The following is a 27,976-nucleotide window of genomic DNA, read 5'->3' as shown; positions in this document are numbered from 1 at the left end:
GGATGGGAAATAGTGTAGGATTGTATCAAAGTAAATTGAGCGCAGATTTCGAAATAGGGGACAGATAATATCCGGGGGAGCTTTTTTAAAGTTGCTATTGACCAATGAAAACATTTCGAAACTTGCCTTGAATACTCCTTGAAAACTCAGTTTTCAGTACTTGAATACTCCTTGAATTTTATGTCCAAAAACCAGCACGGGCTATGGATGTGTATAAATTATGGAAATTAGGGGTTGAGACAAAAAGGAATCATGAAGGGCCCGTTGAGGACCTTTGAAGGTCCCACCCCTCCAGGCACCCCTACAACACCGACCATCTGCGGAAATTTTGTTCCAGTCCCCCGCAGTTGAAACTAGATAAAAGGCTTGCTTTGTGAGATGGACACTCGTTTATACTTTACGATGGTAAGTTTAATGCTTTTTAGACTGTTTTTCACATGTTTCGACAGACAGAGTACAACAACAAAAAACAGTCTTATCTTTGAAGTTGGTCAAACGCGCTTAAGCTTGAACGCTTGTAAAGCTTAATTGTACATGTGTTTTCGCATAAAAACCCTTGGCGACGGTGTGGCGCAGGAGTGATAATTCTTTTTCTTTATCCCTGTTTTGTTTTCAAATTACTCCAATTGAATGCGCCTTCAATTAAAAGGAAGTGTCTAATAGGAGCATGAATATTAATGAAGTTGGGTCATTGTTCTTTTTGTGCATAATTTGGTTGCGAAGCAAAGGGAAGTTTATTGTTTTACAACGCGCCATTTTAATTCTCACCATGAAAACAGACACGCGCTGATCGGACGCAAATACAGTTGTTCAAAGTCGAACGAATGCGACTATCCATGCGAATTCTTTCGACACTGTGTGCTGAAAAAGATACAAGAGAGAACAGTTAAATCTAAAAACCGTGAGTTATCTGATTATTATTCAACTTGTATATTATTTTTATATTGATGCGGTAAAAGCAAAATAATTATAATTGTGAAATTGATTAGAAACTTGGAAGCCCATTCCAGTTTCACCGTTTAGCGCTTTGAGCTGTATTCTAAACAGTATTGTTCAAGCATTTCAATATTTTTTACTGAATAACCAGATTGATAATTTGACGGAACGTTGACAAATTAAACGAGAACGTCTTTTGTTTAAGCTTACATAGAGTTTTTAATTTTATGTATTGTTCATTTTGACCTTTCGTTTCGCTATTTCGCAGTATTTAACGCCATTTATCGTTGTGAGGCATTCGCCTTGCGGTAGTAAATCTCTATTGCGTGCAAAACGGAGGAATCCAAAATAGAATGAACGTTTTGTGGTCTTGTATGAGCACATGCAGATGAGAAGTTATTGTTGAATCTCCAAATAACAGTCAAAGGAGGAGTTTGAACTTTAGAGAGGCATGAACAATACTATGAACTTTAAACTCTATTTCTATTTAAACAAGTCCACAAGCACAATCTCAGACATAATAAATATTATTAATATGGCCAGGTTTAATATTAATAAGGACAATTTTCAAGCGTCTGCCATAACAAAAAAGTTCTGAAAGCTAATGCATTAGTCAATTCCAAGATTTCACATGTAATAAATCAAGAATCCATTGTCTTTTCTGGTGAACTTTTCACTAAGTGCATTATTGTGAAATAAAAATCATAACGCTGTCAACTGCTGGGCCAGGCTACATATACACGTAGGTTATGACGAAAATCTTTAGCACTGGTTTCCAAATCGCTCAGTGCACTGATGTATGATCATAGTCTTTAGCGTAAACGGGCATAAGATGGAGGTACATGTAGTACATGTACCTGCCATAAGATTACCTAGGATTTGTAAACTGCAAATGAACTGTTGTTTTCCAAAAATATCCAGGATTTCTCTCCTGGGGTAGGATTTAGAGCCTAATAAGCAGTTGGCAGCTGCTTGGTGTAGAACTTCAAAACTCGCCGTGTATCTCCAGCGTAGGACATGCACGGAATTCATCCTGGCTGCTGGGGCTAGACTAATGCCTGAACCCACGGATTGACCAATGTTCTTAAAATTTTGACTTGTGATTGTGAAAGAATGATAAAAGCATGATATTTTATTTTATATTTTATGTAACCAGAGTATTGGTCTTAAACACCTGAAGTTGCTAGCTGAAAGTTGGAATGATTGATTAGTTAATGGTCGCATGCAAAAATTTGGACAAATCCAAGCAAAGTTGAAAAACAGGCTAAAATTTGACGTAGGTCGGTTGTGCTCTCAGCTCTTCAATTAATTCATTGTTTTATCATTTTAGGCATCAAATGTAATTGGGCCCAACTGGAAGAAGCATGAATGAGACTAAAAATTACAATGAACCCGACTGACCAGCTTAGAATCACTGAGGAACTCTCTGTTGGAGATCAGGAGAGTGATTATGATGATGATGACAGGCGGGAATTGATCAGTCACTATGCAAATGATAATTATCTCAGTAAATGGGAATTGGCTGATGAAGATGATGCAGAACCCAAAGAGACAGACATTACATTACATGTACACGTGCCAAGTAGTGCTGAACCTGATCCACAGTAAGTGTACATAATTTGAATACTTTAGGTTGGTCAAAAGTTCATGAGTGCTTCTGTGATGATGTTGATGGCCTGATTGCTGTTTACAACCTTTGTTGGGTTAATTGCTTGTCACAACCAAGACGTGGTATCAGTAACAAGACTTTGCCTCACTTTTTGTCAGTATGGGGTGTTTATAATGCCAGAAAACTGTTCGGAAAAGCTTAAACACTTAAAATCTGCTATCACTAGTTCCAGTGATGATAATGATGAATTAGAACTCCCCAGAATGAGAGGTTGCTTGGGACAGGGAAGGGGTGGTGGGGGGGGGGGGGGGTTGCTTAAATACTTTGCTAGTGCCAGTGCTAGTGCTAGTGCATTCAGTGAGGAAATCCCACCTAGTACATACATGCACAGCTGTATAGCTAGAAATTACTCAGTGGTACTGCAAACCACATACACGGTATATGGTTGTACAGTGTCAAAAATATATGTAATTGTGTAATGCAAACTGCAAATCAAATAAGTTCGCTTTTACTCGGTTGAGTAAAGGTGAGAACTTTGCAGGAAGACCCTGAAGCAAATTCAAAAGACAGGAACAATAGCCTAATTAAGCAGCCTTGAGCCACGAAGTTGCGAGAGTATTCCTTTGTTCTTGATGTGTGTAGGAACTCCGAACAATCACTGCAGACATTTGATAGTTTTAAGTTCTTTCCAAAATAATTTAAGTTCTTATTTACATGTATACTGATGAATAAAGAGTCTTGTGAAAGCTTTAAAAAGAGATCCTAAACATGGTGTTTTGATCACTGTAAGCTGAGTTTCGACGTCGAGCGACGCTTAGAACATTGAAGTTATAAGCTCATTAAATTTATTTGTGCCTTTACGTGGCATCATCTTCCTGATGCATGTACTGTGTGGAAATCAATACCAATGAAACTTGTTTTTTTCTAAAAAAAGCTAAAACACTGTTTTGTATTCCCTAAAGAAAGCATTTTAGGACCTGTGAAAAGAGTTCTAATTGTAATTCACTGTAAGCAAACCGGCATTTAATGATGAGTGCTTTGTTTGTTACTGGAGGCCCTATGTGCCATCTTGGCGCCAGGGGACAAGTGGAGTGAAGCTTTGTTTGTTACGAGTGAAGACAGCACACGGTTGATCGTGAGTTTTTGTTTCTAGAATACTTGCTCCCAGTGAAGAGATTCCAAAGTATCAAACCAAAACAGGAAGAAAAAAAGTATAAAGGAAACTCAGCGTGGAAGTCCCATTCTGATTATACTTAATGCCGCATTGAGAAAAAATAACATTGGCTCTTTGGCCTGTGTACCACGTGCTCTTTTCAACCTTATTTACATTTTGTATACAGTGATTGAATCTCTAACTTTTTACTTAAAAGGGAGAATCTCAAGTATAGATCGCTGTCACTAAAGATGACAGATAAATAAATCGGCAGATTCATGTATCTGTTTAGCGAACTGTGTTTGTTTGTTGATTATTTTTTAGTTTGTGGGACAGGAGGTTGTTTTTAAAAATCTTGGTACTGAACCGGCGCGTTGCGAGTCAATGCGATCATGGTGATTCATTTCTCTAGCTTCCCCAGGGAGCTAAAATCCACGAGCCAGCTCGTCATTTCCTTGAGACAATTGAGGGTAACAACAGAGGTTAAAAATTTGATCCAGCAGAAAACGCTAAAACAAAAGACAAAATATCTCACCTACTTCAAAGGGTTTGTTACCTTCGGAAACAAGCTGCATCGTCGGAAATTGTTTGAGAAAAGAGAGAACAATAGCTTGAATAAATTATATGAATACTTAACGACCCCAAAATTTGGGGTACACACTTAAATCAGCGTGAAGTTGTAGTTGTAGAGTCAGGAGCTGTGGCCCTCTCCAGTTCTTCTGAACTGTGTAGTTTTCCCAGTCAGTTAGCTAGAACCTCTGTCTTTTCTGGAACAGTGTTGACCCCTGGCCAGCCCAACACAGAGGGTCTCAAGCAACCGAGGAAGCAAGTGCTGCCTTTCCAGTGGCATCTTAAGTGGCTGATCTTCACATTGTTCAAATCATTGTTTATGAATCAAGGATTATCCTCTCTCCAATCTGGCATGCTGGGGAACTGCTGGGGATGTACTTAACCCCACCTTCGACCACCCTTGGCCATGTTCATCCTTCACTGTGGCTGAAATGAGATTGACAATAAAGTCCTTGTTTCATTAGATTTTGTACCTTTTATTTCAGAGAAAAAGAGACAGACAGCAGTAAAACTGACAGTCTTCACTTATTGGCAAGCCTTAACTGCGACAATATGTCCCTTGTCTCATACAACAGCATCAAGGACTGTACCCCATCAGCCACTCCCAAGACTGTCCCGATATCAATGCCATGTCATCTAGGACAACTCCCTCAGTCCTTTGGGGAAGAGTTGAAGGTAAGCATACAATGTATGCACATGTATGAACCAGCTTGTAATGTGCCAGTTGTTTTCAATAGTTATTAAGAATTTTTACCTTCAGCTGTAATGGGGTCACTCCTATGCATAACCCAGAACCTTAATGGGCTTTTCTCTTGGAACCCTTTCTGCAGACCAGTCTGCCAATAGCCATGTTTAATGTTCCTGGAATGCTAGGTTCCTTTCAGGTAAGTTGTGGAGGTGTTGAGGTCACACGAGCCAGTTGAGGGGAAGTGCACACAGCTACAGTATACATAGTATTGGGGAGGCTGGGGTGGAGAAACTTTTAAACCACCTACTGTGTGCACCTGAAACTTGATTTTGGCTTCAAAAGATGTTGATGGAGGGTAGAATTTGGCTTAAACCTTGCTTGCATCCCACATTTTCTTAGTGCCCTTTTGAGCTGTTCAGAGAAACCACTGTTATACAGTTCTAAACACCAGAATTTTTTTGGGGGGATCGATGTTCGTTCAGTTACCATTCAGGGTAATGGAATGGTTCCTTTATCGATGAACCAAGGGGCACAACCACAGTTTTACAGAGCAGTTAAGATGTGGCTCAGCTTCTGCTGGTTCAGACACAATTGACTTTGTGCAGTTGGTCCGAGTCCTAATGACACTATGCCTGTGCTGTAAAAATGTACATTGCTCGTCTAGGGTTGTGTAGCCGAAATTTCTATATTTTTCCATGTGGGTCAATTATCTCTACACTGTACAGTCTACTTCAGCGAGCTTGAGTCCAGCCTGGGAATCAGGGAGTCTAGGAAAGGTGTACATGTAGGCGACACCATTTTTCCCTCTTACATATAAATGTACCAGCCTACCATGAACCATGGCAAGGGTAGCAATCATCCACCCACCCCCACCCCCCTCTCTGTCTTCTCCCCATTTGCCTAGAGCTGCCCTATTCTTTTGAACGATCTTTTAGCCTCGTCACCAGAACAAGACTGCACATCAGTAACCACATTATCAACTAAGGGACATGGATGAGTACTAAACTTTTTTTTTTGTTGGTGTTCAAAAATAATTTTTTTTTTCAGTGTGAATTTCCAACAAAGAAATCTCCACTTTGTTACTGGGTTAGAGTTACTCTTACATGTAAAACCTGCGATGAGAAAGTTTTTATCCTCTTTCACCCCTAAGTGTCGGAGTTAGGAAATTTCATGTCATTCTGACTTGTTTTTTTTTTTTAATCAAGTTAGCGCTGGTGGCAGAAAAACGTGTTGCAATTAGCCAGTACTGTTTACCACTAGCACACAAAATTTGATGTTTTGATGTAAATGCATTATGATGTGTGGTGTTTCTCTGCAGCTTTGGCAAGGCTATGGAGGTAACATATACTTTGATGCCGTGAGATGTCAGTCAATGAGAATCAACAGCGCCAAATCAGGACGGTCAAGGAAACAAGACATTTCAAAGAGATGGAAATCAAAGTCCTGCACTCCCTTGAAGAGGGGAGATGAGAGGCAAACTCACACAACGTCTATTGCCAGTGAACCCACGGGTGTACCAACAGCTTCTATTCACAATCTGGGCAGTCTGCGAGTGAGGTCATGTAAGGAGAAGACATGCAGAATAGGTAACTGCAGACACAAGGACACCACTAGCCATTCTCCAGGAAAGATCTGCAAAGGGTTTAGTGAAAAACTGATAACAGAAACATTTCAGAAGTTCCAGGAGGACCGTAGCAAAATCTTGGCCAAGGAGCCGTTAACTGTGTCTGGGGGACATGTTGGAGATTCAGGGTTAGATCCCATAGACAAAGTACAGCAGTTTAACACTCAATATGGATTTCCTGCGGTGCTCTCTGACAGTCCATTTTTCTCTCATCCAGGTGGAAAGAAAAATTCTTATTTTGTCTCGGGTGATGGCGATCCTTTTATTAAGCTTCCTGTTCTGGGAAGACACGAAGAAAAACAAACGAAAAGTAAGTCTGGGGCTGCAAGTTCTGATGAGGGTAGCAAGCCATCCAATGAACCTCGACCAGTGTTTATAATTCCGTTTGGCGCATTTGATGACCCGGTGGATTCCGAGTTAGATTTGAAACGAAAAGTTGAAAAGAAGGAGAAAGTGTCAGCCAGAAACGCTGGAGATGGACCAGATTTATCGTTGGTCAGCAAAAAAGAGACACGTAACCACCCAGGCGGCTCTGAAAGCAGCTCATTTGCTGCTGCAGAAAGCTGTAATGTGGAAAGAACTGGCTGTGTAGATCAGAATGATAACACTGTAAAGCATTCAGTCCCGGCACCAGATGCAATGGGCCTGGAAAAATCATTAAAACGAGGCGTACCAGACTTCCATTTGAAGCGAGAAATCAGTAACCTTTCTCTGAGTAATTATCTGAGGGCCGTTCCAAGTCGAGGACCAAAGGAGCAAAACAGATTAACCCCTCCCCAGTCAGGTAGACGTATGATGCCAAAGATGAGCTACACCAAAAGGTCACCAGCCCTGAGCACATTTTACATGGTCAACAATTCCTTACATCATATCCATCACTCTGGACTCAACCAGGGGACGAATGGTTCGCAAGGTTATGGGGGTTATTACCCAAGCACTGGTAGGAAGGAATCGAAAACATTTTATGCAGAAATAAGTACGTGCTCTGAGGCAGGGAGCTCTTTGAGTAGCAGAGGTGGCACACAAGATGCATCCAGAAGATCGAAAAGCTCAGGAAATAACAGGACCAATTCAACTTCCCCGCGGATTTCAAAGCACGCCCTCCTCAAGGCCAGTTATGCGTCGAGAAACTCTTTCACACGTCAAAGTAGGGAACGTTCTCCAAGAGGGTTCGAGGCAACGAGCAACTCTGGAAAGAATGTTTTGCCTGTAACAGGACAGCAGATCTCCAGGTTAAGCGGTGTACACGATAGATAATATAATTATTATGAAGAATTCGCTGTTGTTTGACTTTGACAGACCTTGTGTCATTCCAGTTAGAGACTTCGAAAAAGATCGAGAAACATGTGATACATGTAAATGTACTTGTCCATCAAGAGGCTCATTAGGCAAAAATTTGGTAAGGGTCTTTCATTACTACGCCCTTCAATAACGTGAACTCTGAACTACCAAACCCAACTAAAGATTTGCGTGTTTTACTGCCGTGAATCGTAATTACCGCGACAACCGACTGACCAACAGTGGATCAAAATCCGCCAATCACAGCGAAACAGCGTGACCCCACTAAGCCAAACAACTTTGTTTTGTACAGGTGTAAGAGGTCCACTCAGCTGATTGACGGCAATGAAAAAAGTAACGGTCGCTTGACTCTTGAACATCAGAGGCCACGTGCTGTTGGAATGTGTAGTGAAATAGTTTTATTCATTTCAGTTGTTTGGAAGCCAATTGTTCTGTTGCACTCCCATCGCAGCATTCTCCAATGTCTCTGTTAAGTTCTAGGGGAATCAGCTGAACAAGACCTCTCCAAATTTTGTCCTTATTAATTTATTCATGGCCAGGTATCACTCGCGATCTGGATATACTACAAGTCAGACTACGCCCATTGACATGAAAATTGGTTTCCTAGTTTTCATGGCGCTTGTACAGATTACCGTTTTTTGGTAAATGGTTAGGAATTTGCTGCATGAGTAGAATGAGAATATGCTTGTAAATGACAATTGTAACGATTATATCTAATATATACAGCATAGATTTAATATATAAGGAAATTAAATTGTCAACCAAGGAAGTGTTTAGAACTACCAGAAATGTCACGTTGTCTTGTAAAGGGAGACATTCTCGTGTCTGAAGAAGAGTACTAAGAATTATACTTGAATTTCTGGTAACCAATCTCCTAAGATGGCCAGTTACGAGAAATTCTCAACACATTGTTTGACTAAACTGATTAGTTTAAACGGGATTTCTTCTAAATTAAAATTTGAATTGTGGTCCCTAGCGGGTGATTCTAAGGGAACCAACCGTTTAATCCTTAACTAGTTTGTCAACGGCGCTTTCCATTCGCCGAAACGTTCCCGTTTGAAGTATTTTCAGGTTAAGCTCAACTGCTGCGGACTTGAAAACAAACCCGTTCCATTCACCAGTTTTCCACGTAAACCAAAATGACTTACGTCGGAGGAACTGGACCCGAGTAGAAATGGCCGAATGGATGAGAATTTCCGGTGTTTCCGTTTTCCGGAACGTAAGGACAACCCCTCAAGGAAAAACCCAAAACTCGAAATTTTATTCCGGAAAATTTTGTGTTTTATTCGATTCCTCACCTCGACATTTTTGGTCGAATTGAAAGTGCCCCGTGCTCTCATTGTCAATATAGAACACTCTCAAACGTGAAACAGACCGTCAGTTCGCTTGATACCCATTGCATACACTCTTTTTATATGTACGTAAGAACCTTTTTCATATACTGTATGAGCAACAAACCACCTATACGGGGTTTGTTGAATGAGAACCAGTGCAAACCGGATCTGACAGAGGCGATGCGCGGAGAGAGGTGTTGTTCTTTGTCTCAGACTTGGTAACTGGCAATGATTACGACAAAATGTTTTTAAAATGAACAGAACAAATACGGATAGAATAATACAGGTAAAAATTCAGTCAGTTGTTGTCTTGGTCACGTCCACATAGATCTATTGAAATACTATAGCAGATAACTAAGAACATCTTGCGAACGTTTCAGGCTCAACTTGCCAAAAATAATAAGAACGTTCAGCCTCGGCCCCAAAATTAGACGTTCTTATATATATAACTAAAAAAAGAGTATCTCAAGTTGTTTTGGTAAAATCCAATCGGGTATCCTGTGCTGTTCGGTGTGTCGTGTTCGCTCTTGCTTCTTAAAGCAACGAATAAGGTAGTCGGCTTTTATGACAGGATAAACCAAAATAAAACCCAAGGAACATTTTTGTCTTTGTAGCGCGTATAAAGAAAAGATGCAAGTCGCCGCATCCAAAACCAAGAAACAACACAGCAATTTTACAATTACAATCTAAGGTTTAATTCTGAATAAACGTGGCAATTAATTACATATAGCATAGAATCGAAAATGTTTGAACACATTAAAGTTACATTCTTTAATATAAATTAGGGGAGACTGCATATTTTACAGAGCCGTTGTTAAATGAAAATAAGCATTTGAAGATAAAAACGTTTTATGTGTGTAGTAGGATGATATTAATTAGCTCCCAGGTTTCCGCCCGGTCGACATTAGTAACGCTACATGGGTATGTGCAGATACGTTACAATTTGTATTTTCGCTGTGGAATAATAACAATAAATAACTAATAAATTACACGCGTTTTCTTGCCAGAGGACACTCGAACGACGGTGCCACATTTTGAAAAAAAACAAAAAACAAAAAACAAGCCGTCCCAAGGAACAAGTGGTTTCTTTGTAAAACGCACTCGGATCTATAATTAGACTACTCAGGATAAGTTCACGTCAAAAATAATGTCCGGTACGTGGTTACGTATTCAGAATAAGCCGCCTTGTATGTCTGAAATGCCGTTTTCGATCAAAACGTTGTCGCCCGTCAGTTGTCCGTCTTCTAGTGTGAAAACAGTCAACACATGGAAAACAGCAAGATAAGGATTTGCTTTGCTGCGCTCCGCTGCGATTGGTTGGGAAAGTTCGCGCCATTTTCTTAACCAGTGGGAAGCCAAACCTAAACCAATCGTGACTCCGTCAAACGCGTTTGCGCGCTCTATGTTCCGGCTGCATGTAGGTGCTTCGAATTCTGATTTGTACGTTGTGCTGTTTATGTTTGCTGTAATTGGTCAGAGCAATTACTTTGGTTTCGGTGTTAACGACCTTCAATCTTAAATCGACTGGAATAAATCGTTGGCCGTATTAGTTCAAATTTTGATTACGCAGGAGATCTGAACATAAGGTAACCTCAAGATCCTCCTTTTCAATTATCTCAATTTTGAAATATATTGAATAAAGTATTGGGCCGCAAGGAGGCTTCCATTGTAGATTGTTTAAGAGATCCAGCCTTTCAGTATATCTTTCATTCGTGATCCACGGTGGGGTCGATTGACCTCTTTTTTCTTGGTTGAATCAGTCGCCACAACAAACTAAGGAACTCAACCAAAGTAATGCACGATACTCCAATGAATAATCCAAGCTGACCACCAATATCTCCCATTAAGGTTGCCCACTGTAAAAAAAAAAAAAAAAAAAAAAAAAAAAATAAATAAATAAATAAATAAATTAAACTAATTATAATAATAATAATGATAATAATAATTAATAATAACGATAATAATAATTAATAATAATAATAATAATAATAATAATAAATAAATAAATAAACAATAAAAAATAATACATTAAAAGTAAGATAAAAATAAAAATGACATAAAAAGGAAACACTTCTGTCGGGAACAACTACTACTACTACTACTACTAGTACTACTACTACTACTACTACTACTACTACTAATAATAATAATAATAATAATAATAATAACAACCACTTTGTTGACTTGAATGGCAAAAAAAAATTGAAAAACTCAAGTTTACAAAATTATACTAAAATGCATAAAGAAAAGGTAATAAGTGAAAGGGTCAAAGACTACGTATTATTATCAGGTTAAACATTCCCATTATATGAAACAACAAAAGGATTGTTAGATTGTTTTTAGAGACCAACATTACGCCAATTGAATCCACCCACAGAAACATGAAGCTGTAGCTGTTCGCCGGGTTGGATAAAAACCATTGCTTTCAGTGTTTTTCATGTAGCGTGGGAATTCTCACCAACTCCGTCTCGAGTTTGCATCATGCTTTACAATTGATTTAAAAATGCACACAATCAGTTTCATTTGTTATTACGTTATTATAGGAAATCAACGCTTCATGAAATTAACGCGAATTTGAAAACTTCGTGCGCGTTAATTAAAGTCGCGTTAATTTTTGTTAACGATCTTAACTTCCATTCTTTTGGCCCCAAATAAACGATACACTCCAGAAAGGAACAGGCATTGTTTTATCAAGGTGGAGGTCCACTGGTATCATGGACACTGTGAAGAACGCTCGAAGTGGCCAGATTCCCGGCTTCGCTTAACCCCTACGTTTAGCGGCAATTCCACGAACATTGTTTGCAATTCGGATTTCTACACTTAGCATTAAAATAGATTTGTTCCTGCTGTCTCCACAAATTCTGTTCCTTTGTGCTAAGTTGCGTTAATTTCCCTTGGTTTTAAATTTTATCACCTCTTTCGCGTTAATTTCCTTTATTGGGAAGTAATTTTTTCCTTCAATTCGCGCTAATTTAATTTGAAATACCTTAATTAACACGAGCGTTAATTTCCTATACAAAAGTATAATCCACGTGTCCAATAACGTTCCTACCGTCATGGCTTCGCTTTGCTTGATATTCTTTATTGTCATAGATGCGTAGTGAATGTTCACCAGGGCCATATTATTCCTGCGAATTTAGAGAAATATGAAGATTTTCCCCATATTGGTAAATATTAAGGCAGAACAATTATTTCATTGAAGAACTGGGTTGTTCTGTGAAACCTATCGTAGTGCAAACATAAGATTTTTGTGGTCTTATTTTGGGCTGGCCAATATTAGTGGGTTTTAAACAGAATGTTTTGCTTTGGTTGGATTATTTATTTGAGGGCCGGAGGAGTGAAAATGATTTATTTCGAAATTTTTGCAAGTCGAGGGTCTAGAACTAACTTAAAGTGTATATGACAGATTTTTTTTATTTGCTTGATTAAATCTTTTTGTTGTTCTCGTATGAAAATCGAAAAAAATAAATTCGCTATCGATTTTTCTTCCCCTCGTTTGAGGCGGTCAAAGACGTGAAATTTCACTTCCGGGTGTGTGGATAGTGGACCTGTGACGTCAATACAAGAACGCCACTTTCACGGGATTCTCTGTTTCACTTTTTAACGTCTTTCGTGTTGCTGAAGCCGTAAACAACGCACTGCAGCACCATCTTTCCTCCTTTGCATAAAGAAAAACATTGAAACAGAGAATCCGCGAAAGCAGCGTTCTTGTATTGACGGCACAGGTCCACTATCCCTAGTCTCCCGCCTTGCGCGGTTTTGTACACACCCGGAAGTGAAATTTCACGTCTTTGACCGCTTCAAAGGAGGGGAAGAAAAATCGATAGCGAATTTATTTTTTCGATTTCCATACGAGAACAACAAGAAGATTCGATTAAGGAAATAAAAAAAAGTCTGTCATATACACTTTAATGTAGAAACGAAAACTTGACAAATGAAAATGAAAACTTTTTTTTATTTCTAAAGAAAAAGAGGGAAGTGACTATCACACCTAAATATGAGGGAAAATATATTAAACACAAGTATCGTTACGTACCTGGCTGATTCCAAATCAGTGACCACTTCTGCTGCCCGGCTCTTGCCAGTCTTATTGAGATGTTTCAACAACATGGGCTGCAAGTTATCAAAAGTAGAATAATTTTTAACGTTCATTTCATTTAGTTTCTAAAACCTAAGAAGTTTTAGTAGGCGCTTTGTTCCCAACACAGTGTGACATTTTATTGACATTAGAGATTCTTGAGGTGCAACAAGGTGGCTTGAGGGAGTGGTTTCCTTGAAATAATCTACTTTACAAAGAAATTAAGGAGCCGTTGTCTCAGGTTCTGTGTGAAAGTTATCCTCTGTCTATTTATTTCAAAGCTCTTAACTTTAGGTATAGCTGTGGCATTGAAAATGAGACGAAATAAGCGAAAACAGCGTTTTAACTACAATTACTGTGAGTGAAAGCCACACGAGGTGGGTCAGTGGGTCGTCTCCCTACACTAGCTTAAAGAAAAATATTGATTATGCGAAAGGCTCTATTGACTTTTCAAAAGGTTAACTGCCATCTAGAATTCACTTTACACAGTTCTCAGAGAACACGTATGTTACTGTTTGTTGGGGACACAGGACTATACTGGAACACTGAGCGCAATGCAACTGTTTTTATTTCTCGACACCCTTTACTAAACACTTCCACTTGTGGGATAAATGGGACATAGAGTATTGGCTTTTCATGGAATACAAGACCTTACCATGTGTGCCTGAGAAGGCCAAGCAGACGTAGACACGCTCTGAATAAAGTGCATCTCTCTGCAAATGATTGGTCGTAAGGACATCATGATTTGCAGCAATAAACAAAAAACTATATGTTCAAAATGGTTCCCAAAGGATGGTTGACTGCTGGAAGGGATTATTACAAAGAAAAATGTGACTCGTCCCTTGATCTACATTTCGGTTTTCCAAATGGCAGTTTACCGCCCAACATTTTCGATTATGCATAATTTAAGTAAATGTACAAAATTAAATAACTGTAATTTTAAGAATTTTGCAACCAACAAGGTTTAAAAAAATGTCCGAGTGTCTCCATTCGCTAGGATAACAAGATTTAATTATCTTCTTCAACGTGCGAGTTGTGAGATTTGCTAGGGCAATATCACAGGTAAAACGCACAGTACTCTGCACTCTGTTTAATGTGCTGTTTTTGCTCAAAATCTGTCTTGTATATTGTTGTATTCATAAATGAACGGTCTAAACGAAACTATGTTCAATCACCTCAGCATAATTTTTACGCTACAAATTCTTTCAGAAGCTTTAGGTCAAAATTGCAAGATAAAAAATAGACGTAGAAAATGTGCCCAGAAATCGTCGGAAAGTTTTTTCATGATCCGAAGTTTATCTTCCGAACTTGTAAGTCCGAACGTTTTCGTAGGTTAAAGGGACTGATCACCCAAGGCGCATGCGCGCGTTGATGAGAAGCACTTTAAAATCGTTGGCCCAACTTTTTCAAATACTGTCGGAGAGTTCAGGAAGCTGTTTTAATCTGTTTGAATCAAGTTCATACTCGGAGAGTTGACTGAATGTTTAATTTACAAAAGTTTTTTAGTAATTACAGAAGCTGTTTGTTGCGATATTTTTGTAAGATTTTATCATGGCGGAAAAGCAAAATCTCTCGACGAGTTCTATGCAAATTAGTCTCAACTGGACTCTACTGCGCATGTGCCCCAGCTGACATAGTCCCTTTAAGTAAACAAAAAACAATAACAAAAACGACCAAACAAACACAGACAAAAAAAGTAGTACAATAAGGAAATTCTCAGATATATTCAATCTAGTCCTCTAGGCCTGACGTTTAAAATATGTTTCCTTTACAAACACTCTCGTATTTTAGCCCAATAATAGCTTGATGGGTATCAAGTAGAACGTTGTATGAAGCTCAACACTAACCTGCAGGCCGGATCACAGGGGCAGTCTGCGTAATTTATAGTGCTGGTAGAGTTGGATACACAGTTAGCTAAAATGATAATTCATACGCTTGTCAAATTTAACTGAACACTAGCATTCCTCTTCAAAGCCCTCCACACAAATAATCGATTAACATAGATACTGATAGACTGATAAGGTATCGAGAAATTGTCATTGATTTTGTACTTGTTAACTACTTATGTGTACGGGAAATTGGAAGGAGGATGGGGGAACGTAGAGTGGGCTCAACGTTTCATTATTCTGATAAAGAAAATTAATTCCAGTTATCTGAAAATTAAATTGAAAAGTCCCATCCTAGTTTCAAGGCATTTCTCACTCGTTCAGACCTGGAGTCTAGTTTCACGCGCTGACACTATCTAAAAATACGCCCGTCAAAGGCCTCGCGAGAAAAAAGATAGCCCCTTTCACACTTCTCCCGGACATTTTATCAAGGCGAGAGAGAATGCGTAGGGATTTGAATGTTTATATCTTAGTTAGGGCAGGACGTATATAGCGCAATGAATCAATTAGAATTCGACGCAAATACATGTAACCGGCGCCAAGCTCGGGAAAATACGTACGTGGAAGTGACGCTTGGTTTCGATTTTTACTACTCATTCGCTTAAAGCAGCGCGAGTCTTGTTAACAAATCCTAGAGCGCACTTGAAAGCAAAACTAGACCAAAAGAAAAAATATCTTCGACCTTTCAGTCGACAATCAATTGAATATAGGAATGTGAATTTAATTGCATTTACTCTGGTTTTGCTCGTACTACACTCACTGAAAATGATAACTGATAGCAATGGTTTATTTACACTTGGATGAGATGGTTGCGGCTTCTCTTTAATAACGGGAATGCAAAATGTGCTGCGCCAACGTCATTTTCGGAACTACGTTGAAACACAATAAAATCTCAAACATCTTGATCCTGCGCGTCTTATTGTAACAAACCCTTACCCCTTTTGGTTAGGAAGCATTGATACGTTGTCATTAGGATAATTTCTTTCCAATTCATCATTAAACTGTCAAGATAGGATTTGTGCGGGCTCTGAAGGTAAGTAAGTTGCACCACCCGTGACGGTATCAATTTTGGTCATATTACGATGTCTAGTGCACCAGGGAAAGTGCCTGAAATATATGTCTATATAAGTAAAATGGAAAATATCAGGAATTTTACACTCTCAAAATCGAACACCCACCAATTGCTTACATGTGCTTTCCTTAGCACAAACGGTCACAATTGACTTCCAATATAAAGCAATTGAAAAAGTTAGATTTAAGTTATAAACAACATATTAGGTGATTTAGTTGTAATTTAACTTCACTTGCACTCAAAAATGGACTTTTAAACAAGGCATTGCAGATTTTTGGCCAAGATGGCTGATCCAAGATGGCCACCATTTGGCAATCTTGACGTAATAACGACGTCATATGACTTCGTCAATTCCCGTTGCGGACTTCAAAGGAAACATCTTCGGACGAACTATCTATCCTCAACGCTCCATGCGTCCCCCCCCCCCCCCCCCCTTCCATGGTCCCAAGATGATAAAAAGAAAACGCCCGACCGCTGTCTTGATAGGGTTCAGTTCAAACTGGAGACACCTTACGCTAATGCAAATAGTCTCGCGCTAAAATTAACGTTCTCACAGTGCTACAAACTAAACTGACAGCATAATCATTTAAAATAGTCTGTGACTTTGCTCTGCACTTGCATTTTCAGTTTGTGGCTCAGCGAGACGGACTGAACGGACAATATACACAGTGCGCTGCTAACTATGTTAGTGTCCGTTAACCGAGGTTAACTTTTTTATGAGAGTCATTACGTGTGTAACTCGGTGTCCGGCGGTTGTCCGTATTAACCGGTCTCCGTAAAAAGCGGGCTAATGTAAGAGAAAAAATATGAGCTAGTTCCTCGTGACAAACACAACTGTTCAAAATAAGAGGGTGTCCGTATTAAGCGGGTGTCGACAAGGCGAAGTTCCACCGTTTTTTCGCAAAAATCCACCGTTTCATCTTTTTGCGGTGCTAAGGTGATCATTGAGAACATCAATCAATCAATCAATCAATCAATCAATCAATCAATAAATCAATCAATCAATCTCTTTAGTAAAATTGTCGACATACCTTGCATGTTATTGAACCAATCACATACAGGCTTTGTACTGTTGTGGTTGGTGCCGTTGTGTATCGGTTCAAGTAATGGTACTGGCACGCAACCACAGTCCTTTTTCATCTTGTCTGCGACGCATTGTTTCAGGCAGGACTGCGAATAAAACAAACAATATCAGCTAACGAGAACTGAAGGAAGTACACTGTTAATACAGTCACCTTGTTGTTACTCGATTTTTTATTTCATGGCCGAAACTGAAGCTTGGTCAATTTCTTATCTCAAAACCCTGTATTCCCAATCGTTAATGCGGCGACCAACGACCGCCGGAATCCCAAAGTATCATTTTCCCTTATAAATTTACCACGCTAATAAAACCGCTTGAGGTTCAAGGTCACTTTTAAGTAAAATTCACTAAAGCAGACTTGCAATTGACAAAGGAAAAGTCAAAGGCATCTTCTTTTTTATGTTGATAAAGAGGTTTTCGCTTGTATTCCTCTTTGCCTTCCCTTCAGCTTTTTATCAAGAGACTATCACAAACTGATACTGACCCCTTAATAAGAAAACCCAGTTATTGTTAGTCTTCCGAAATGTCATGGGCGGTCAGTTGTGGTATTCACGGGTTTCTATCCTGTCCGTGTTTTCGAATTAACTCCCCAGGAATGGCTTCCTCCGCTGAGGTTTTGTGTGGTGCGCCAAGAGAGTGTCTGAGGTGTAGGAAGTTAAGTTAGGGAGTCTGTTCAAAATGGAATAAACACCCAGAGCGCTTGAGCAGGGGGCCACGATCAGACATATTCGAATAAAATGTACCTTAAAACGGGAAAAAATTACATCTTTAGAGCGGTTTTCAATTAAGTGTCGAAAGTAATTTCGCGTTTGCTTTGGTTTTGCATTACTACGCTCTATAATTGGTTAACAAAACTTGCGCCACTTTCTCAACCAATGAGGACCCAAACCGAAACCAATCGTGTTTTCGCCGCACGCGTTTTCCCGCGCTTGGCGCCAGTTACATGTGTTTGCTTCGAATTTTAATTGGCTCGTAGTGTTGTTTACATCTGTTGCGATTGGCCAGAGTAATTATTTTGGTTTTGGTTTTACGACACTCAGTTGGAAACCGCTCTATGTATCTTTACAACAATGGTCTTCTTCCTGATAATTTCAATGACAGGTTTTTACTTCACTCTGACGTACACTCAATTAACACTAGAAGTAAGAATTCCTTCCGTGTGAGTTACTGTATAACAAACGTAAGGAAGTTTTAACTCCATTTTCAAGGATCTCTTAACCCTGAATTTCAGAATGCCCCTAGTTTTGCTGTGCTCACTTCTTAACTTAGGTTTTCTCTCTTAACATAGGAACATGCTACTTCTTTTAGTGTATTTGAGTGTGCTTTTTTTCTTTTTTCCTTTTGTTTTTCTTTTTCACTTTTTTTATTCTAATCTAATGATCATTTTTTTCTTATATTAGAAATATTTATATATTAAGATGGATAGTTCTGCTGATGACAGACTTATCAAGTTATTTTTTAACATTAGAATTATCCAAGGTAGTCCGTTACGTAAGCCTTATTGGCTCCCTCAGGCTACCTTGCCTCGTTTACGTTTAATTTTAAAGGTCGTATTTGTGTGTGAGGCAATCAATAAAATGAAACTGAAACTGAAGTTGTTTGTACTTTCAGTGAAGACGGTGATCTTATACCGCTCGATACATATACTTTATAGACCTAATGGAAAAATGGCGGACATAACTGTAAAGATTACGGAACCTTTTTAAGACCCTCAAGGAATTTTTTTAAGAAACAGAGTACAAAGCGATTAGTTAGTTTTACTGTAATTGGTTTCCCTTAATCCTGTTTCTACTGTATAATTTGTAAATAACTTAATTTGATTTATTTTGTAATTGTAATGAATGTAATTTAACAGGGAAGAGCCACCCAGTGGATCTGTTAATAAACCATTATTATTATTATTATTATTATTATTATTATTATTATTATTATTATTATTATTATTTTAATATTCTTTTTTTTTCATTCGAATTAGCCTCACTAGCCTCGTTCAAGGTAAAATATTCTTTTGATTTTTTAAACTCAAGGACAAGGTTAGTAGGTTTAATTTGAATGCAAACAAAAGAATATTAAAATGTCAGCCATTTTTGCATAGGGTTTGTGATGTCCGATTTTCGGTGCTATCCGATCTGTCTTTGTATGCACGCATAAGACTGTTACTCTTGACGTTATGAACATAATCCTTTCAGTTACAAAACAATTAAAATTTGAAATGCAATCGGAAAGCATGATAATCACATATATACATTTTTCTTACCCTTTCGGAGTAGCTCCTATCATTGTTGCAGTATTTTCCGTTGTTATAGGGATGATCCATACGAGATATATTTTGCTTCAAAAGAAGAAGAAAAAAATCCTTAATTAACAGGCTTAACTGTTTTAATCCTGTAAAGCTAATGATATTGCAGCTATTACAAGAACTTTGAGGTGAAACGTCATCATCTTTTCTTCATACATGTAATAAGCTGTCCTCCGGTCTGGTTACTTGGGCTCTGATCAGGAACGATTATTTTGAACATGATTCAGATCTTAAAAGTGTTTAAATAAATGAATTACCTGCAAGTATAGAGGGCCAGCATCATTGAATGTTCGCAAGATTGGTTATTACACTTACTGCGTTTAATGCCACTGAGACAGCCGTTCCCGGCGCAACAAATATCGGGCTGTCATCGAGGTTTGAGAAGGATGTGAAATAAGGCGAGTGAACAGTGACGAGTGCACCAACTGACTCGGCGAGGTCAACCAGATATTCATCCACGTCGATAAACAGGGTAAGTTTGAGACCTGTCGATAGAAAATGTATACTGTCAGACGATATAACCAGGGACTTGGGAAAATGAAAGCAACGGAGACGCATGATTGAGTCCTGTGGTATGCAAGCGGCATTTGAGTAATTTGGACCAAGCGTACATGGTGGAAAGAGCGTTTTCCAAGGCAAACAAGCTCACGTTTGCGAAATGGTATTTGAAACCCAAAAAGTAAGAAAACTTGTGTAAAATGGGTAATAACTTCAAAACCTCCAATTTTGATCATTTTATAAAATGCTCTCCCGCGTGAAACACTTCAAATGTGATAAAATAGTTGTAGAAAACTGGTTGCGATAACAGAGTCTGTCAGTTATTCAAAGAGCGGGCGTAGGATATGAGATGATAGATTGTCAACGACGCGTGTAGAAAAATAAGGTCAAATGGACTAAATGCTCACCTTATTTAAAAGTAAGAAATATTACTAGATCATCGATCTTGCTGCATGATTCATTTTGCAAGAAAGACAGAAGTCACCTATTTTTAGTGTCACTTTGAATAGCGCAAAAAAACGTATTTGTTTCAATGGAATCGTTAAGATAGTGGTCGAGGTTTGTTAACAATAACCCTACTAGTACACAGAAACTAGTATTATTAATATTTGGTTACGGATGGCTAAGATGGAAATGGATTGCAACTAGCTTGAGAAAATTGGCCAATTTTTTCAAGTTCTTCTTTTGTATTTTTGAGAAGTCGCTAAAAATTTATTTTAAATAACAACGGACCTGACGTTTGTGCGTTGCTTGACAATGAAATCTTGTTATTGCAGCCATCTTCATTTATTAAAACAGTTTCCTTGTCAAATATTTGAGCAGTACAGCAAAATCGCTGTGACAGTGCCCCATTTAAGGTCATTATAATGTACTTTGTCACTATGATTTTCACTTCTTGTTGAATGTGTTTTAGTTTGCAAACTGAAATTTATGGCTTCTCAGAATCGTAACGTTGCCCAGATCGACCTATTCAAAATAATTATTTTCAATTTCAGGTCTTTCCCCAGCCACTCAATAACAACGGACCTGACGTCTGTGCGTTGCTTGACAATGAAATCTTGTTATTGCAACCATCTTAATTTATTAAATCAGAGACCTTTCTCCGATGAAGCTTGTCATTCTAGAAATGGGGCACGAAAATGGCGTTTTGATGTTTTTTATTTTAAGTACTTATCGATCGTTAGGAGCCAAACTAAATTATATTTGTTTTATAATATTACCTTTTCTTGTTCCAGCTTGATCTACGAACAGACCACGGGTGTTGAATGAGTAGCAGTTTCCATAGTCCATGTCAAACCACTGATTAAAATTCCTACAAACAGTTTCAAAACGTTTTTTCTCAATCATTCAGCGATTTCTATTTGTATTTTCTTGTCGTTAATTTAATCTTCTAAAAAGGGAATATGTCCAGATGTTTCATTACTTCTCACTAATAACGTTTCTGTCTAAACGAAAGTAATTCCCTTAACCCATGAAAACTTCCCAATATTTCATGGATTCAACCAAATTTCCATTTTCTACCTCTTATAATCGAAATCTTTCAGCTGGAATAATCATTATCATCATCATTTTCATCGTCGTCGTCGTCATCGTTAGCGTTACAAACAACAAAAATAATTAAGAAACTCAAGACCGCAACTAAACAGCTTGTTTTCTAAGAGGTCCTTTCTCTGTCTAATAATGAAGCATTTCACAAAGCAAATATAAAATGATTTCCCTCCATTTCCAATAAAAGAACTGCCGACTTGTTGTGAGGTTCTAGAATAAGATACGTATCTATTTGTTGTTCATGACCTATCTACTGCATGATACATACTTGTATGAACATGGCTGACGGTTTTTATTGTAAGGTGACTGACAGTTGACAATCAACTCGTCTCCTTGGTGACCGATTTTCAGAATATCCTGCTTGTACTTGGCAAGCACACTGGAGAGTAACTGGTCTTTAAGTTTTGTATAGTCATCATCTGTTTAAAAATTTATGAAAGTAAAGTATTAACATAAAAAAAACTTTATAAAGCGATGTGTGTGCTATCACTAGTTAATAGCTATTGGTTGTTATAATCCATCAAATATTTTCGCTCGCGAGGGATTGGTCTAAACGCCTCCCGTGACCGAATATACCCCAGCTAAAACTGGGGAATATCCGATGATATTCCCCAAGTGATATTCCCCAATTTCAAAAACTTCAAGGCGCGTCTTGTTTACAGTTAAAATTAATGTCAAGATGGGGGAACGGTTTGCTTTTGTGACTGAAGGAGAGATAAACCTGCTGGTCGATAAAGCAGTATCAGAAAACAACATACGCTCTAAACGTTTTTGACGGTAAACCAAATTTTCAAATACTCAAGCTCGTTGCTACATGTTGAGAAAATATTTGAAGGATAATAACCACAACAGCCTCCATTTGGCTTTAAAATATGGTAGGTATTTGTCCTTGGACATTATCTGCTCCTCGAAGCTCACAGTTTTCCTCGAGCTTCGCTCTCGGAAAACTGTTTTCTTCTCGGAACAGATAATGTCCGCGGACAAATATCTGAACATATTTTCGCGCCAAGTGGAGGCTATTGTTTATTTAATTTTTACTCAGAGACGCACAAGCCTAGGACTTCGTTTGTCAAAGAACTTTCACTGGTTCCTGTCGTAACGCTAGTAATATCTCTATCCCCGGCAAAACGCCTCCAGTGATGCAAATAAGGGACACTCACTTTAAATTTTTATCGTTACATCAATCTCAAGATCAGAGGCCTTCCAAAAACTATTTCGTTTGCCATCGTCTGAGCAAGCCAACTTTTTCAAAAAGTGAAATAAATACCAGCTTCTTTATGTTTTGTCTACTTTTTAATATGTCTTTTGCATCTAAATAATCACCCTCATACCAACGTCTTCGAACATTTCTTATAGAGGGATAGCGGCTTGATGAAAGATATATTTTATTATTATTATTATTATCATTATTATTATTATTATTATTATTATTATTATTATTATTATAAATCTTTACTCACCCATCTGGCCATCGCCGTCATCAACGTTTCCGCTCTATAGAAAATACAGCAAAGCAATGTTCTAGGTCAGTTTTGAGCCAGTTATGTTTTCACGGAGTGAAACAGGAGCTTTGCAGGTCGTTTGAGTAATTTAAGAGATATTTTCTGCCATCTTACGGAGTCTTTGTTCATTAGATAGGCGAGAGGGTCGTTCCGGAAAGTGACGTTTCAGTGACGATCATGACTCATTACGTTACATGGCAGAACTCAAACGTTTTTACTGAAGTTAATTCTTACAAAGGACAAGCTGATGGAAGTCAGTATTTCTTTCAAAATCCTTAGTTGTTTCAGTTAAAACTGTAATACAGAAATTTCATTGGTGTGAAAGTCAGGTTCATCGTCGTCTTACGGCCAGTTTCCAATCTTGCGGACCTCAAAGCAAACAGTTGTGGACGTTTTGTATAGTCTCCGAGTTTTATTTTGATAACTTTAGTGCTCTTGAAGTTGTATACTGCCACGATCTAGAGAATTTGTTCTGCTTTGTTGTATGGTGATGTATGCTTAATAAAATGTCCTTGCCAAATTGAGAGAATTAGATTTTGATTTGTAACTCGTATTACTTGGTGTAGTTACTCTGGTGACCAACCTTAGCTTAATAAATAGTAAAATTAATTAGCGCTGAAATTGCGGCAATTTTTTTTCCAATTATCTGCGAGAAACTAAACGCCGTAACACCTTACTTTGGCATTCTCTTGTACAAAAGCCTGTACACTGTGATACAGTTTTGGAAAATGTTCTATGAAAGTGGAAATTCCACGAAATCAGTGACAGCGATGATCGCTTAAAATGAGTTGAATGTCCGTTTTTGTTTATTCACCTCAAAATGTTTGAAAACAGTTTGAAATACGTTCGTACTGATAATTTTCCGTGGACCGGCTTAATAAGTGTTAGTGAAATTAATCGTTACGAGTTTGAGAACTGACCGTTATTCATTTCTACGAAGATAAAGCTACCATATTGACAATCATTTAACAATGGATTGTTTGGTTAATACCCTAAATGACTGTCTGAAAAACACGAAAATGTATTTTAAAGACAAATTACTTACTCTGTTTTGCAAAAGCGAAATGTTGATTAGTTTGGAGAGTTTCAACGGGTTTGAATTGCAAACAGTGACGCTTGGAAACTGCAACCTCTCTTTGGTGACGAAGAAGATATCAGTTTTCGTCGAATGTCGTAGGTAATACTGAATATTTATACTTATATGATAAGCTGCTGATACAAACGAAGAAGTAAATATTAACACCCAAGATGTTCTTGCTGGCCAAGATTTAGCTGCAGCTACTTGGCCTAGACCGTGTGAAGTGGTATTTGTGCAAAATTCTTCGATTTCATGCAAACGAGAAAATCTTTCTTGGTTACCCGCCATGTCTAGGCTCATATTAAGCCTTACCGCGGTCATCACTGAGTCATCAGGAGTTGAAGGTAGGCAATGAAAAATTTATCAGCATTTTTTCTTAAATTTTCATAACAATCAGTTTTCAAAACATTAATTAGACCTTAACATCATAGCAGAATTTTTTTACTTTTTGTCATACATTGTTATTATAATACTTGCATATAATCAGGGGCACCCAACGACAGTTTTCTCTCAGATCCTTTGAAACGCTATTTGAGGCTATCTGAAGGGCCTTTAAAGCTCTGTAGGTTCATTTTAGCCGCGCTATAATATTTTAATCTGTGCGGTACTAGGGCAACCTGAGTCTTTTCGAAATTACTAGGGCATCTTTGTCCATTTTCCGAAAACTTTAGGTCTTATTTCCTTTCCGAATATCTTAGCTGACCTTTTTTCGGTACCTGAAACGACACTTTTATCAATCCGAAAACACTAGGCCTTAAATTTCCCATATCACGAAAGTTCGAGGTGAAAATTCCCTTCAGAAAATTGTAGGGGATGAAGGGCCTTCCGAACAGATAATTTACCGAAACGATCTGTTGGGCGCCCGTGATATAATATTAACATTTGCACCGTAGAACGTTTGTGAGGTATAAAATTTGGAGTATTGTTGATTTTTAAAGATTGCCGGATCATATTTTCGCTTTAGTTTGAGTAAACAAAATATTATAGTTAACGAAAATCAACCTAGATTTCACGAAGTTAAAAAACTGTTACTATATAACTGTTTTCACCACGTTTAAGTACATAAAGTTACATTACAGATATAAATTATTCAACAACCTCGTTTTTCACACACACAAAAAAATTACACGAAATAGCCTTGGGTACAATCCATTAAAGATAACGATCGGTATGAAAACTAAAAAAAATTTCCATTTGATGTAAAAAAGTTTTTGATCATTCGCGCGTACTGGCGATATATTTTAATTTCCAACTTAATCTTTTCCCGTAGGGAGCCAATAAAATTCGAAAAGCTGTATTTTTTTTGTCATTTTGAGCACAGATGAAAGGGAATATTTGCCGAGAAGCATATACATAAGAGGATTAAGGGTTTCTGGCAAGCCCGAACCATCTATAATTTCGTGTTTTGTGAGGGGCCGAGTATTGGGATATGTTGTGCATAAAAAACGGTACCGTGTAGGTTTACTTGAGGTCATATTAACAAGAAAACTAATCTTTTAAAATTCAAAGTGCATATATGTTGCCACAACACTCATGAAGATACTTGTTTTGTCTTATACTATGACACGAGCGTACCGTGTTAGTTTGTTTCAATTTCACAACTTACATGAGTTTGTCATCGGTTGAATCATTGGAATAATGTAGCAAAACACACAACATCAACACCAATACAAAAAAATATGTCTAACAGGAGGAAACTACGACGGTAATGCTCAAAAACCTTGAGGACATTAATGTTCGAAAGCTTTTGTTTGAGTCTAATCATAACTTAGCATTTCGTATCATCACACTCAAGATGGATGTTTATACATGGTTAGAGCAACGAAGAAACGGCTGAAAAAATCTATCCACAAAATCAGTCCACAGAGGCGTCGCACATCTCTTGTTTTAGTCGCTCTTTGGATAAAGATACAGATTGTATTGCAGGTTATAGTCACAAAATCAGATTAAAAATAAAAAGAGTAAAATTCCTCTATTGATCACCCAAGAAACCGTTACAATTTGTTAGTGGCAGTTTGCACGATGCAATTCTTGAGAGACTTAGATACTCGACTTATAATAATTTCGAATTTTTTGTATCCACAGAGACTGAGAGGATAATCAAGACATAACAAGCCAATGCTCGTAGAACGTACGTAAGTGTAACAAATACAACTTAAGTCGCACAAAATAGTGGTGAATGATCATCTACACTCACAAGTTTTTTCCACATAGATGTCTCGACAAGTTCATCCATTTCGGCCGAGGATAATGAATAACTACGGAGCTGCCACTTTAGCATTTGCAGGGTCTAAAATTTGGGAAAACATTCCCTCTAAATTAAAAAAGCTCTCATATAATAGCTTCTACAAACAGTAAAAATTGTACCTTTTAAATGCCCAATGAATATTGGGTTTTTAAAAGGTATTGCCCTCACTATTAATTATCATTCCTATTGTTTTTTATGTAAAAATTGTAGTATGTTTCTATTATTGCACTTTTATTATTCTTTACATTTTTGCTCTATTTAGTTGCACGTTATACGCCAGTTAGTTGCACGTGGCAGTGACCAACTCGAAAGCCTAAGCTCCTCTGGTCACTGCCCACATTTTACTTTTCACATTTATGTAATTTAATGCTGTCTTTATGTTACTTTTCTCATATTTTGTAATTTCCTTTTGTTGTAAACCATTGAAATAGTGCATAATAATAAAAACCTTAAACCTTTATTGCAAACTTTATCTACGTGGAAATTAGTTATGAAACAAACTGCCAAAACAAATGCAAAATATTGCTATCTAAAATTTTATACAGGCCCCGGAGTTTTTTTCGTCGACTCGCCAGGACTGTGTTAGTGACACAAATTCCTCAAACAATCTTGGCCAAAGACATGCGAACACTGTGAGACTTCTTTCGTGCTCTCCGTTATGTTTATTGCTACTTTAACTCCCTTTTGCGGCAGAAATCAACTTCAAATAAGGTTGAAAGCTTTTATTTGAGACTTCTCAACACGAAAGGAACGAAAATTTTATTGTTACATGGATTTTCGACTGACATGGAGCCAGCCGCTCTCAGCATTCTCTCTGAGTCATAAATAAAATATTTTCCCCGATGTTTTTTAATTATCCAAGTTAGCGATGTCGTTGATTTGTGTCATTATTTTGTACGGTTACTGACTTTAGCCTTCCTTCAACTGGCTAACGTCTTCGTTTTTTCGTAAAGTATCTCCACAACTATTTGAATTTAACATGGGTCGGTTTTTCTGAGTGATTGAAAGTTACTATGTTGGAAACAAATAATCCACGCCCAGAAAAAGATGCAAACGAGTCACCCTTGGTGGCTAATAATTTTCGATCTTTCTTAATAGACACCTTCACTCCGATATGCAACGTAACAACTGCAATACACGAAATGCAAAAATACTTACGATATTTTCCCAGACAGAGGTGTTGATTAAATTCGACAGTTTCAGTGGGTTTAAATTGCAGACTGTCACCGCTGGAAAAATAAGCTTTTCTCTGGTCTCCAAGGTGACTTCAGTTTTTGTTGGATAATCCAGAAATTCTCGGAGGCTAGCGCTTATTTGATAAGCTGCATAAATGAATGCAGTAGCAAATATAGACATCCAGAATATTCTCGCTGGCCATGAAGTGGCATCAGCTACTCTCCCAAGCCCGTGTGCAGTGGTGTTAACGCAGAACTCCGTAACTTCATGTACTCTACGAGAAGGTTCTTTCCTCGG

General features: G+C 38.0%; 2 protein-coding genes across 4 annotated transcripts; one reads left to right on the top strand and one right to left on the bottom strand.

Annotated features, from left to right (window-relative positions):
- The first annotated feature begins 317 nt into the window (after positions 1-317).
- LOC146459951 (uncharacterized) lies at positions 318-10,202 on the top strand. 3 transcript variants are annotated; one of them, XM_085088727.1, is made up of 5 exons: positions 382-405; positions 780-901; positions 2,267-2,540; positions 4,754-4,943; positions 6,275-10,202. In XM_085088727.1, exons 3-5 carry the CDS (start codon positions 2,305-2,307, stop codon positions 7,835-7,837), a joined length of 1,989 nt encoding a protein of 662 aa, XP_084944853.1. In that variant the 5' UTR covers positions 382-405; positions 780-901; positions 2,267-2,304; the 3' UTR covers positions 7,838-10,202. The 3 variants fall into 3 exon arrangements, with proteins under 3 accessions (XP_084944851.1, XP_084944853.1, XP_084944852.1); XM_085088725.1 differs by lacking the exon at positions 780-901 and having other exon boundaries at positions 318-405; XM_085088726.1 differs by lacking the exon at positions 382-405 and having other exon boundaries at positions 716-901.
- Positions 8,173-27,976, bottom strand: LOC146459950 (epithelial sodium channel subunit beta-like). Its single transcript, XM_085088729.1, has 12 exons — positions 27,662-27,976; positions 23,136-23,169; positions 21,944-22,094; positions 21,348-21,439; positions 19,945-20,114; positions 19,588-19,662; positions 17,281-17,419; positions 15,139-15,205; positions 13,947-14,004; positions 13,250-13,326; positions 12,266-12,341; positions 8,173-11,069 (listed from the first exon to the last, which is right to left on the bottom strand). Exons 1-12 carry the CDS (start codon positions 27,857-27,859, stop codon positions 10,920-10,922), a joined length of 1,287 nt encoding a protein of 428 aa, XP_084944855.1. The 5' UTR covers positions 27,860-27,976; the 3' UTR covers positions 8,173-10,919.

This window comes from Pavona decussata, unplaced genomic scaffold, assembly GCF_977016875.1.
Source record: "Pavona decussata unplaced genomic scaffold, jaPavDecu1.1 SCAFFOLD_215, whole genome shotgun sequence".
NCBI classification, from domain to species: domain Eukaryota; kingdom Metazoa; phylum Cnidaria; class Anthozoa; order Scleractinia; family Agariciidae; genus Pavona; species Pavona decussata.
The sequence above is the reverse complement of the archived record's forward strand: the minus strand, read 5'-3'. Positions and strand labels throughout refer to the sequence as shown.

Coding starts and splice junctions, on each gene's coding strand:
- LOC146459951 (XM_085088725.1), top strand. CDS start 2,305: ATGAGACTAAAAATTACAATGAACCCGACTGACCAGCTTAGAATCACT. Junction 2,541..4,753: donor AGTGCTGAACCTGATCCACA/GTAAGTGTACAT, acceptor CTTTTATTTCAG/AGAAAAAGAGACAGACAGCA. Junction 4,944..6,274: donor CCTTTGGGGAAGAGTTGAAG/GTAAGCATACAA, acceptor GTTTCTCTGCAG/CTTTGGCAAGGCTATGGAGG.
- LOC146459950 (XM_085088729.1), bottom strand. CDS start 27,859: ATGTCTATATTTGCTACTGCATTCATTTATGCAGCTTATCAAATAAGC. Junction 17,420..19,587: donor ATAGGAGCTACTCCGAAAGG/GTAAGAAAAATG, acceptor TTTTATTCGCAG/TCCTGCCTGAAACAATGCGT. Junction 14,005..15,138: donor CCCTGTGATCCGGCCTGCAG/GTTAGTGTTGAG, acceptor AATCATTTGCAG/AGAGATGCACTTTATTCAGA.